This window comes from Pithys albifrons, chromosome 5 (assembly GCF_047495875.1).
Source record: "Pithys albifrons albifrons isolate INPA30051 chromosome 5, PitAlb_v1, whole genome shotgun sequence".
NCBI lineage: Eukaryota > Metazoa > Chordata > Aves > Passeriformes > Thamnophilidae > Pithys > Pithys albifrons.
In genome coordinates, this window is record NC_092462.1 from 26,710,655 (window position 1) to 26,724,192 (window position 13,538).

General features: G+C 38.4%; 1 protein-coding gene across 1 annotated transcript in view; it reads right to left on the bottom strand.

The window, feature by feature from the left end:
• The window catches only part of COL25A1 (collagen type XXV alpha 1 chain), a 322,294-nt gene that overhangs the window by 76,522 nt on the left and 232,234 nt on the right, over positions 1-13,538 (bottom strand). Inside the window, exons 12-13 of the mRNA XM_071555983.1 lie at positions 12,399-12,434; positions 682-708 (exon numbers count right to left, since the gene is read on the bottom strand). Coding sequence (XP_071412084.1) covers positions 682-708; positions 12,399-12,434 — 63 coding nt within the window. The remainder of the gene's footprint in view (positions 1-681; positions 709-12,398; positions 12,435-13,538) is intronic.

A 13,538-nucleotide genomic window follows, 5' to 3' on the forward strand; every position in this document is an offset into this window, starting at 1 on the left:
AACTTTTTAATCTTCTGAAATCAACTAGAAAATTACTCTCCTTGGTGGTATACCACTCACTAAGCTGTTACGGCTGGTGTTTTGAGGACTGTTTTAATGGTGCAATTCCATAAATCCTAAACTCACTCAATCAAACTGCAGCAGCCAGCTTTAATGAGTGTAAATAATACTGAAAGCATTCCCAGGAAGTCAGGTCTCAGGTTACCAAAGAACAGGAAGACACCGGCAGACCACCTGAACACCACCAACCAAGCACCATTTATCAGCAACACCTATGTCCTTTGTTTCTGCTGGTCAATTCTTTAGTCATATGGCACTGATCTACTTGAGTAAGGACATGCATTTAATCAGAAACTTCATCTCCCCACCTCTCACAACGCTTTAACTTTGGTTTCCTAATTGTACCAGTGCATGAATAAGAAAATTATAGTGACCTTTTCACCTGAAAGTTAAGCAGACAGATTGAAAACAGTCTGCTCTGCATTGCTTGAACTTCCTATGATGGGGGAAATGAGAAATCTGATGTCTCCCATTAACGACTGCATTTGCAAAAACAAAATTCAGAACCTAAACTAACTGATTCAATGCAATGTACAGTAGCTAATCCCATTCACCTTTTCTGCTTTCAATTTGGCACCAGGAGGAATAAGCACTTTCACAATACTGTTGTTTATACTATACCTTTTGTCCTGGAGGCCCCTGAGGTCCCTGTAAAGGGAAAACAATTCAATTAGTATCATAACTCCAGCCAATTTAAACTGAAATGACTAATTAAGACTGTCTTATAGTGTAAGCATTCTGATAATGGGCCAAAACCAGCTGATGTTTATACATGAGGAAAAGCAAAACTTTATGCTCAAAATCCACAATGAATCTTTTTTCTTCAGTTTTGGAACTGATCTACCTACAAACTGCAATACTCAAATTTTCCCCCTTCTAATCTTTTCCATACCATCTGTTTCTGCTAGTAATGACAAATCTTTCAGCATTAAGTTGACTGTGTTTTTTCTCTCTCTTATACCAGCTAACAGCCAGCTGTGTGTCCAAACTAATACATCTTCTTGGCAGCATAAAAACAAGGTTTATGCAAAAAAATTTAAGATAGAAGCATAGATCTCAAAATCTTCTCACATTCTAGGTATCAGCACACGTGACTGTGTTATACCAAACATGTGATTTGTGCCATTATTTGCAAGTTAAGAGAAATCATTAAGAATTAACTTCAGAAATCATTTAGAAAGCTCTTGGGAAGTAAAGAACTACCATTTTGTCTCCATGACCTGAGAAGGCAGGAAGAGAGATCGCAATTCAGGAAAGCTTAGCTGCTTAATGTCATAATGTCAAAGTCTCATTGATATTAACAGGACCCATTTCTCATCTGATGTCTCTGAAATATCCAGGTGGCCAGAGAAGGGGAGAAGCAGCCAGAATATAGACCAACTAACCATGTCTTTGACCCTTTGGCAGTCTGTTTTGGTAACAGTCAGATCATGTCCACCATAGTTCTTACGCACTTTTCCCTCCATATTCCTACTGGTAATATATGAAGATGGTGAATTCTGAGTCCATGAGGGTGCAAAACAGAACATCAAAATTGGAGAATGCAAATCCTTCTGATGTGAGAAAGAATATACGAAGAATTGATTGATATCAGAACTCTATTTATTCAGAAAAACAAATGGATTGCTGCTTCAAAATGTGGGGCGGATTTTATTCTTAAATTAGTGTGAGGTTAGATAGAATGTTGGCAGATGCAGGGCTTGTTGGAACGTTGCTCCAATCTACCTTTAAACTGCTAACAAGGGAAAGCTCCATCAGTGGATATTCTGGGTGCTGTATCCACTGATGTGGATGAAAGCTTTGTAGTTTTAAAAATGGATTCATATGTCTAAGGTTTGGCATCAAACCTTGCAAAAGCACGGATCAGTGTTGCTTCTTGAAACTTTTGCCTGATCGTCTTAACAGAACTCGGGCATTGTAACCATCTTCTTTTAACTGTAAAGACAGATTTTGATAATGGAAAGCCACCTATGAGGTGCAGGGTGACAATTTTACTCCTTTGTCTTCCAAAGAAAGCAAAAGTATCCAGGCATTCAGCACTGGTGATGATCAGAGCAGCGAGTATAGTGATCATCTGCTTTTTCAGACAAAGCAAAGTCCCTCCAGGTCACCATTTTTCACAAAACTTGCTGTCTAAATTAGGTGCGTGAGAGGGAGAGTGACCTGCTGAGCAGGGCACAGTAAATACAGCAACTCATTCCACAAACTTTTTTTCCCTTTCTTTGAGTGCCTGACTCCATCCTCTTCTTCTTCCATGAGAAAGACACAAGTTTGTCTAGCATCTTAAAAACTCCAAGAGATTAATGCTCAAACTAGAGCTTTTCCACATCAACATTACAAAAATAGGTTCCAAGTGTCTCCATCCTTGACATCAGTTGTCTGCTGACATTTTGCATAATAATTTTGGGATTGTTTTCAGGTCTTACAAAAAACCCCTCCAACAGTAGGCCAAACTGAAGACTGCTCTCATAGCTCATGCCAACTAGTATGATATCCCAGAAATGGATACTGCTCGTTCAGTTTCTTACTATTTAAGATAAAAATAAAACCTTTAGCTACATTAAATTATCATTTGGGAGCCCTCCATACAATACTACTATATGAAGGTAAAACAATGATGCCTCAAGGTTTTTTAATTTTTATAGATTTTAGAAGTGATTTTAATTGTAGTGAATGTAGATTTTAGTATAACAGTATTTCTAGTAGCTTATGTTCAATGTTTATGCACACTAACCCTTATCCCATATCCACCTCTTAAAATTCCTTTAGCTGTTTAGACTCATCTTCAAGGCAGAAGGCTGAAAAATACCTCGAGGCCTGCACCACGAGACATAAATACAAGCAGAGTGACCTTCAAGCCCAGAACACCGGAAGACCTTCAAGCACCCTGCATGCTGCAAAGATGACGGATGATGAAGAGGAGGTTGCAGACTCCCCCAGACTCAATTCCTGACAGGCTGTGCCAGGGGACGAAATGGGGCAGAACGGGGTATGGGTGAACAGGGATTGGATGGACATTATTATAAAAACCATGGAAGCCAGTGTTTGAGGGCTCATATCAATGGGTATTCCTGTAGGCCCTAGGCCTGGAAATTAAAGGACCGACCCTTTTTATCTTATCATACACTAAGTTGGCTAGAGTCCTGTTTTCTGTAGTCTCTTAAGGCAACAATGATAATGCACTTACTAATACTATCTCCCAAAGTAAACTGTTAAATGTGCTGCTCTGTTGAAAACTTTTGCCTGATGCTTGCTGCTGTCAGCCCACGGGATGGATATAATTCAAGACACTGCAGGTATCTCCATGAAAAGATCTTTTCCCACAATTTCCCCCTCATCCCTGACATCATTCCAGCTTCTCCAGATGAGTTACTGAATATGAAAATATTTATATATTAGCATAGTCTTGCTCTTAGTGCATTTTAAAAAAATAATTCAGAGAAAAGAAGCAGCAGATACTTATCAATAAGTATTTTATGCAAGTAACACTTTTCCATTTTTGGTGCTTAAGCCTTTACTCACAGTGGAAGTAGCTCTGATGTCTCACATCCATTGAGTTACCATGCCACCTGATGACAAGAACAGCCCTCAAGACTACAGCTACCTTCAGAAATGGTATGCTCAGAAAACCAATTTCAAATAAGTTTACCTAAAGCAATACATTTCCTAATGTACACAGGGTACACATGCTTCTTATCCTTACAATGTCCAGACTGCAAAACATAGCTGAATAGAAACAATTTTTTCTTTACAGTAGTGCTTCCCAGCATTGAGAAAGAAGCTCAAAGCCACTGGAAACTTAACAGCTCATCCATTGACAGCTCTTGCCCTCTCCCACATAAGCCTGCCAGCAGCTACTTAACAGAAAACTTAAAATTAAATTACTAACAGAAAACTACTTAAAAATAAAAATTGTTTCTATTTTCTATGAGTTTACCTGCAATCTCTGACCTAGGTATAGAATCACACTGGAGAAATAGAAATAAGCAAACCAATAATATCTAGAAGAAAGAAAACAAGACTTCAACTCACTTCTAGAGGTTTAAATGATAACTTTTAGAAGAATCTATACAGGAAATTCAATATGAACATGTGGATTTTTTCCCCTTGATTATTCTACTGAATTGGGAAGTGTGCTGTGTTGCCCACTTGATGAACAGACAATAAGACCAGCAATCAAAATTACTATGTAGGTCTTGAGACAAGGGCAGAAGGCAAGAAATACATGAAAGTTTCCTACCAGTTCCTCAGATTGCTTTGTTTTTTTCTTTTTTTTTCTTGAACAGTTCTGTGTTCCCTAACAGCTGCAGTAATACCCAAGCCCTGCGGTTTGCTCCAGTGCAACCAAAGGGATGCTTTGCAAAGGCAATCTCAGCTAAACTTCACTTTGGACAGTTACTCTGTCACTGGTTCAAGGCAGCCAGTGCAAAGAGCTGCTACCGCTGCTCCCCATCTCATTCCCCTGAAACCCAAAGCCTCGGCTTTGCCATGACCACAGACATATGAAACATGCAGTAATCTTCAGTGGCTGGAGGCTCCACCTACTACCACAGGTAACATATTGCCACTTGGTCTCTGTCACGATCACGTGGATACATGGAGGAGGTAACACAAAAAGAAACTTTTAAAACAAGAGCTGTAAAATTCTTTCAACTACCTATGCATATAAGATATATATATATATATATATCATTGATAAAAGAATCACTCTATAATGGTCTATGCAGATTATGTTGACAGTAAATATGTGTCTTTTGCCTGTAACATTGGAAGCTGCCAGAGTTTCCATGTAGGGATGCTTAGAATTGACTCCTAAATCACTGGAAATAGATGTTAAAAAGCTCATTTTACAAAAAGAATCTAGGCTTAAAAATTCCAAAGAAACTGTTAAGATGAAGTGGCTGCTTAGTGTTTCTGAACGTTATGCTACTCTTCTTTAAACTGATACAAATTCATGAAGAAACTTCAACTGTGAGGGCTGAAAATTTTGGTTACAAGAGGTTTCCAGAATAGGAAGATAACTAAATATAATGAAAATAAAAAATAGTTCTCACTCAGGTATCATGAACACTTCAGAAGAAACCTTTGCCATCATGTGCAATTGAGTAAACTATCTAGGCAGGTTATTGCAGGGCTTCACTGTATTAGGTTCTCATTCAAATAGCTCCACAGCAGGAAGATGGAAAAAGATGTGTTGCTTCAAGGAAATTTAATTGCTCTCTGTGTTGCTCTGAAGATTAAGAATTATTTGATAACACTTAAGCACTTGGAAAACTGTGAAACCAAGGATAAACAAATGTGTATAAAAGTCTTCTATGCAATTGTGTTTTTAAAAGACAATAATATTTCCACTATGAATGCCATTCTTCAATCACTATTTTTGAAAATCAGCAGACACCCAGAGATCATATGTGGTCAAATCTTTGCATCATAGAAATTACTGAATGAAGCTGGACACTCCAGTTGGGCCTTGACAAATAACTGTGTGGAATAAAATAAATAAAAAAACCCCACAACAAAACAAACCACCAAAAAAACCAAACTGAAAATATTGACCTAAATGTAGTTAAAACAAAATTCTGAGTCCAGAATTATACTTATAACTCTTTTCTAATGTTAGAATTATATTTTCCTTTTATGCTTAATCTGTTCCTTGTGTTTTAGCAAGCTGCAAAGCAAGGAAATTCTACCCTGTAAATGTTAAAGTTGCTGTTTCAAAAAGCAGTAATTCAGGGTGTGAACTAGCAACCCTCTCAAGGTATTTTTGTATTCAATTTCTAGGTACTCAATTGTTTAACATTTGAAGAAATGTATGAAATAAAAACTTGGGGCATTTTCTATTTGCAAGTCTGAGACTGTTTTACAAGGTGTCAGAGTTCATGGACAGTGAGCACAAACACCAAATGAAAATGCCTAACACAAACATAATGAAAAAGTGAATGTTTTTTTTACCGAATAAGTTATACAGTAAAATAGGACACAATGGTGCAAATCATGAAGCGTTCTATATTTTTGTTCAGTTCTGGGCCCCTCAGTTCAGAAAGGATATTGAGGTGCTGGAGCGAGTCCAAAGAAGAGCAACAAGGCTGGTGAAGGGACTGGAGCACAAGCACTATGGGGAGAGGCTGAGGGAGCTGGGGTTGTTTAGCCTGGAGAAGAGGAGGCTCAGAGGTGACCTCATCACTGTCTAGAACTACCTGAAGGGAAGTTTTAGCCAGGTGGGGGCTGGTCTCTTCTCCCAGGCATTCAGCAATAGGACAAGGGGGCACGGGCTTAAGCTCTGCCAGGGGAAATTTAAGTTGGATATCAGAAAAAAATTCTTTACAGAGAGAGTAATCAGGCATTGGAATGGGCTGCCCAGAGAGGTGGTGGATTCACCATCCCTAGAGATTTTTAAACGCAGATTGGACGTGGCGCTGAGTGCCATGATCTGATAAATGGACTAGAGTTGGACCAAGGGTTGGACTCAATGATCTCAGAGGTCTTTTCCAACCCAATCGATTCTATAATACACTGTTGTACAAAGACTCTTATTCCAAAGACTTGCAAACAAAACAAAACAAAACAAAAATAAATCAAAAACCAGCAAAACAAACAAAACAAATTTTTTATCTTCCATACTTTCTATGTAAAGTAAAAGCTCTTTGTAACTAGAAGGCCTATAACAAGTATTGTGTCTCTATTTCTATGAAACAAAAGAAGTTCCAAAACTGTTCCTGAGAACAGGTATTTCCCCTTTGCTGCCTGTAAGAATCATTAAGCACTTAGAACAGAATAATGGAATCACTTAGAATGGAAAAGACCTTTAAGATCATCAAGCCCAACTGTTCACCTAACTCTGCCAGGTCCAGCACTAAACTATGTCCCTCAGTGCCACATCTATGCACCTTCTAAATACCCCCAAGGATGGTGATTCAATCACTTCCTTGGGCAGCCTGGTCTAATGCTTGACGACCATTTCCATGAAGAAATTTTTCCCAATATCCAACACATTTCTTTCCAGTCTCATGGCATAAAAGGCAGTTAAATGTCTCCCTGACACCCGATCCTGTCAGATCTCAGAAGCTCAGCAGGATCAGCCCCAGTTAGTACTTGGATGGGAGACTTCCTGGGAATACTGAGGGCTGTAGGTTCTAGTCCCAAGGACTTCACTGTCACCGTCCAAGTTCGCTCGGCTGTGGCAGATGAACCTCAGGAGCTAAAGGTAGGGCCAGTTCCATGCAAGCTGTGCCTCACCTAAAAAACCCACTGCACAGGCTCTAAGGGCACATCCACATGGGGAGAGCCCTTCTCAAATCTTCGTTCACGAAGCCCAGCCATGATAATGATGATGACAGCATAAAGAACTGAAGATGGAAACCTGAACCAGCAGATGTGCACAAAGAGGAAGTGCAGGTATCATACAAAGCATTCACAGGCATTTCAGTGGAGCCCATGTGCTACCCACTGATCGTATTTTCTCTGTGTAAAAGGAATACTATATAATTCTGAAAACATGTTCCTGCGTGTTGAGGAGTGTTTCATAAAGACTGCAGTTTCTAGAGTACTAGTATTGAAATGTGCAGTGCTTTAGCATTGATGAATCACCTAGATACAAGAATGTCCATCTAAGAAAACAGATTAACTATGATGCAAAGCCTCTTAGAACTTTCGATAAAGCAGTGCCCCCCTCACACATTATCTATCTTAACTGAAGAAAAAAGCAACAATAACTATTAATTACTGCTCCAGAAGAGCTTTTTATCTTCATTCTTTTATTCATTGTTGTGGTAGCCATCACTGAAGTACAGAGGTTAAAAAATGCCAAAACCCTTTTTTCCTGAGATTTCCTGTATGCTAAGCCCAATGCAATTGTACTGTAGAAAAAAAGAATAGTTGCTGTGAAAGGCACAGGCTGAGAATTTCACTCCATCTGATACTTCTCATAAACTTTTGCGGCTAAACAGCTTAGGAACAACACCTTATAAAATTTACTATGAATATGCTACCACATGCTTAACAAAGGAGGCACCTACAGAACTCTGGCCATGGGAAACAAAATCACAATTAGTAGCCTCCCAGAGGAGCTATGAAGATTCACAGCAGCTGAGAATCTGGCCTTGACCATTGGCCTGAAAGGCTAAATTGAAACCAGTAGTACTTCCCAGCCAGGTCTGCTTGGTCCCTGTGAGTTCATTTTGTTAATTTTAATCTAAGATAAAAAAATAATATTAATTCATTTTAAAGATGTGACATTTTGCAGACTTAACTACAAGGTTATGCTTTTCCACTGTCCTTCACAAAAATAGCTATATCCTTTGGAATAACATCCTCTTTATTCTGAATAACTACTAAAAGCAGTAATGTTAAGTTTTATTGTCTTGAACGGATGCCCAGCAAGACTGCATAAGCACAAAAGTACTAGTCTGAAAAACAATATATCTTAAAGCTGAGGGATTTTGCATTTGGGTTAATCATGACAGTATAGATTTCTTTTGCAAAGAGATACCTCTACCTGAGTTCTTTGGTAATTCTGGAGCGTTCTGTTCATGCAAAACATCTGTAAAATTACTTATCTGCCTTTAAATCCAATTTTGGAGGATAAAATAATATATGGAAGTTTTCTTTTCGTGATAAGTGGTTGATTAATACACTGAACATATTTACTTCTAAAAAAATGAGCTGAAAACATTTCAGATTTTGATATTCTAAATATTTATTTGTATGCACTAGTTTAAAATACTTTAAACATAGAAGTACCAAAAAGTCTCACACATGAAAATTAGAAAGAAAGCCATCACACAATCTTTATCCTATTGCAGTTTATGAATCTGAAAATGTTACTCTATCAGTGCCAGCCTTTGATATTTTTCATCACTGGCTCTAAGCTCTCACGAAGAGTCTGCAACCAACAATCCTAGTTCTTGGGTAGACTGGAATCACAAATTCTTATATTAGTCACTCTGAAAATAAGAAGATAAAACAGAAAAACTCTTGTATGGTATTCAGGAGTCCTTATCACCAAGACTGAAGAAAAATGGCATGGGAAGCAGGAAGAATTACAAGAAGCAGAGCACAACTGAAAAGGTTGAAAAACTATGGAAACTTCTGGCCTTCTCTCTTGCACAGCATCCATTTTACTAGTTCCACCTAATATTTCAAAACTTAATCCCTTTGGTCACTCCACTGCTTGGCCTTCCTCTGAATCCTCTTAATCTTTCCTGCACAGAAAAATTATACCTTCAACTCTTGTAGAAAATAGATCTGCAGAGCTTTCAAGTGCCATGGAAACCAGACACAAATTGCAACTAACTAGTCATTCTTACATTCCCTTCTAACATTAAAGATATATGCAGTCACATCTTTTAAAGTTAAACCTAAGCCTCCATCTCACCTAAAAAGAAATTGAAATTTCCTGACTCAAAGAAGAAACAGATTCTTCCTGACACTGCAACACATGGAGCCAAAAGAACCCTTGCAAAGAGGTCTCCCAAGCACCTCAACCACAAGGAGAGGAGAACAATAGAAGCACACTGGCACTCTGACAATCTGGAAAGATTTTTAAGAGAGAATGAGAGACCTCTATATGAAACAACTAAATCTCCCACCTCCTCAATCCTTCCACGACCATGTCATAACCCACAAATTCTTACACTGGAAACAGGGAAAGCTATTCCCTGTCTTGAATGTTGAGCTGTCATGCGCCAAAGCAGAACTCATGCCAGAGAACTCAAACATTGTCATTCTCTGCATATGGTCCAAGCAAACCTCTCCTGACTGAGAGGGAGAAAGATTATTACTGCCCTCTCTCACAGTGTCACCTGAAACTTGATTTTCTTTATGTTTACTAACACAGGACTTCATTATAAACAAAGAAAATATGGCAGCAGATTCTCAGGTTGAGCAAATTGCCATCCTTTCACTAGAGTCACTAGATTTCCTATTTCACTGAAAGGAGAACATGAATGTTCCCAGAATTTTAAATGCATTAAAGTTATTTTCAACTTTTGGTAAGTTAAGGTACACATTGCTTGAGTAGGTCACAGGTTACTCAACGTGTGTATTAGACTTGTGGTACATTCTGAGGAACAAGCTGAAAACCACTGTTATCTACTATTGTTACCATATCTCATACTCTTCAAGAAATTTATTCCACTTCTTGCAATAAGAGAAATTAGAAAACAAAGACTGTAGGGACTGTTTCACAGCATCTGGTGCTCTTCTTGTCTGTATCCTGCCTCTGTCTTGGAGGAAGAACCAGAGCACATGCCACAATACTTGCTTCTTACTGGAAAGGGCCTTGGACATGTGGGCAAGTAGGAAACCACAGCACACTCTACACTCCACACATGTTTGGAAGCTGGGACGTTTGTGAGACTAGGACAGGTAGTACTTTTATGCGACCCATCAGCTTCACAATTCAATTTCATCAGAAAGAAAACATAGGAAGCTAACTCAGACTTGAGATTCTTGGTGCAAAACAAAGGCAAGTCCTTACAAAAGAATTCCTGCAGAATTGACCTAGAAGCTCCTCTGAGGCAAAGACCTCCATTTTCCTTTACCTGAAAAAAATATGAGGTGAAAAATGCAGAAGAATCTCAGGTAGGCAAAGGTCTGTTTTCCTCACAGTATACTATACCTATTTTCTCAAGCAATGCAATTTTACAATATATGTGTTGGGAAAGCAGCCATTCCTGCAGCAGTGTCTGAAATTCCAATATGGAAATTCATGATATGCATGACAGAAGATGTCAGAAGCAGGTAGACAGTCCCTGAATAATTGCAGCACTTTCCACAGGGAAGAGAGTCTGCAAATCTGTACTGGCATAAAGAGTATGTCAGAAGCACAAAAAAGAATAAAAAGAAACTAATTACCTGCCTGATACTCTGATGCTCTTTACTTGATCTATACACAACCTAATGTTTAAGCTGTCACACTGACATTTCAAGCAGGCATTTGGAGTTGGATATTCATATAATCTGGGATCTTTCTCCAACTCAAGCTTGCTGATTTGATTTTTACAAAAAACTTTTCTCGTTATCTAAACGCATTGACATTTAGAGAAAAAGAGCAATAGCAGTTTATGTCTTTCACACACTTTAGAGCAATGGAACCTTCTGAACATGGAGACTAAAAGGTGATGGATTATTTTTTGCTTTAAAAGCCCCAAGGATCCTGTGGCTCTGCAGATCTTGTCTTGAATAGAAGGAAGACACTGTTGCAGAATCTGAGTTTTGTACAGAGGTCAAATAGAAGAATATTCCAAATATAAGAAATCAAACAAAAAACCTCCCTTCCTACTTACTGCACATATTCTTCACAGGCCCTCAGAAGCCAAAAGCATGGAATAAAAAGGAGCCCAGAAGCATTAGGCAGTACCTCTGGGAGGCTATGATTTTGATTTTGCTAAACCTTTATTTCAAAATTAGAAAGTACAGGACTTTAACTGCTAGTTCACAGCAGATATTCCCAAGTCTCAGAATTAGGCTTTTTCTTTCAAAGGATTTTGGATTTTGTCAATTCAAAATGTTACAAATTGTCAAGGTACAATATCACCACAACTGTTTAAATCTTTTTAAATTCAGACAGCAATCATATCTGCACTGGTTGCTGACCACATAATCTTCCTCCTCAGAAGCAATTAGGAATCAAAACCACATGCCACAGGCTGCAATGCTGTCATCTTTCATAAAAGTAAGAATGACTATGAGTGTTTAGGGACATCTTAAGATAGAAAAACCACTGTGTGTTTCACAGTTCTGGGAATATGTGACTGGCAGAAACTTATGATGCCTTAACCTGTGGCTAAAGCTGATTTACAACCAGTGGAGCTTCAATTTACCTCCAAATGAATAGGAAGTATTCAACACACACAGAGATAAAAAACCGAAACCTCGGGAGAGGAAAATATTCTGAGAGTTTCAGTGCTGTGTCTTCACTGTTTTCTCAGGCAAAAGTCCAGAGCCAGCTTGGATTTTGGCCCTTAAAATAAATAGATGGTTCTTGTGCTTCTCAATGGTCTCAAGGTGGAAACAGCTCAACATCAGAGACAGTGTTAAAAGGTGGCCAGGCACTGGGAACATCTGGTTTGGTTCTTTTTTGCTTTGCTGTGCCCTTAGCTTTTTTATTTCCCTCTCCTTCTGCAAGCTTAAAGAAGTTGGCCTTATGTGACAGGTGACTGTATATAAAAAGAGGATATTGTCTTTCTTGTGTTTTCTTCACAAATGAGGCTTCAAACAGCCTGTGACAAAGGAAGGTTAGGAAACACATGGCTATAAAGTGTTTTGGAATTTCACATTTTAAAAGCTATATGTCACATAACCATTACACTTTCTTAGCAAACTGGAAGAGTACTTACCATCAACCCTTGTTCTCCTGGTTTTCCTGGCTCACCCTTAGAATAAAAAAAAAGGAGTGAATAATTTCAGCAACATGTCTTAAATCCCATTTTCTAATTAATAATAAAGTATCTTAAAAATTTCATTCTTAAACAGGCATGTTAGCTGAATGCACACTAAATACATTACTTTTTTGCTTTTTAATCTAGTAGGCCAAATTGCAGACATCTTAACAAGCAAAGTACTATTTCACAATGATGTAGTGGTATAGTTCTCAAATCAAGAATTAAATATTGGTGTTCTGACTTTGTCCCTTGGTTCTAAACATAATATTCCATTTCATAGTGCTAAAGGACACAGAGAAATGTTATTTTCATGTATGTGCCGAATCCCACAGTTTATATATTCCAAGATTACTTCTCTGTTTCATCATCTCATTCAGCAGGCATAACTTACCAATTCAATTACCATGTTCCATAAAACCATGAATACTGGTATTTTGAAGCCATGCAACATTACTCAGCTGTTAAATACCTGGATTGGCTTTCAAAATGGTAACCCATCATTTTTCCAATGTATTCTCTTTCTGTGGGCACAACTATACAGAAAGTTACAGCCTATCTTCTCCCCTTTCTTCCCATATGAACACATAAATCTGTCTGCAGAGACGGTAAAACATTTCAGTCATACAATATGGGCTAAAAATACCCACCCCCCAAACAAATGGAGCTCCTGTCATTTTAGTGGCCTAGTTTATAGATCACTCCCTTGAAAACCCAACAGAGCACAGGGCAGTCCATGTGCTATTGTATCAGCACAGCTGCAGAGTCTTCTTTAGCAGCTTTTTCATAAAAGAAAACCTGTCATAAAATTGATGAGAACTGTTCTTATTTCATTGTTCTTGGCGACTGAGAAGAATCAGAATTACTTCTCTGGGTGTGTGTGCATTGCATTCAGAAGCAAACATACAGCATCTGCAAACACACCAAGATAGCCATAAGAAAGAAGTCATGTAGCCACAGGTTTCTGACAGCTCATACCCCAAGCTTGTTGGACTTTTCAGCTCACTCGGAAGCCTTGCTAATTTATGTATACGGCAATCACACAGCTGAAGTGAGCATCAAGATATCCCCATACATGTTGGGAAATAATGCTGAAAT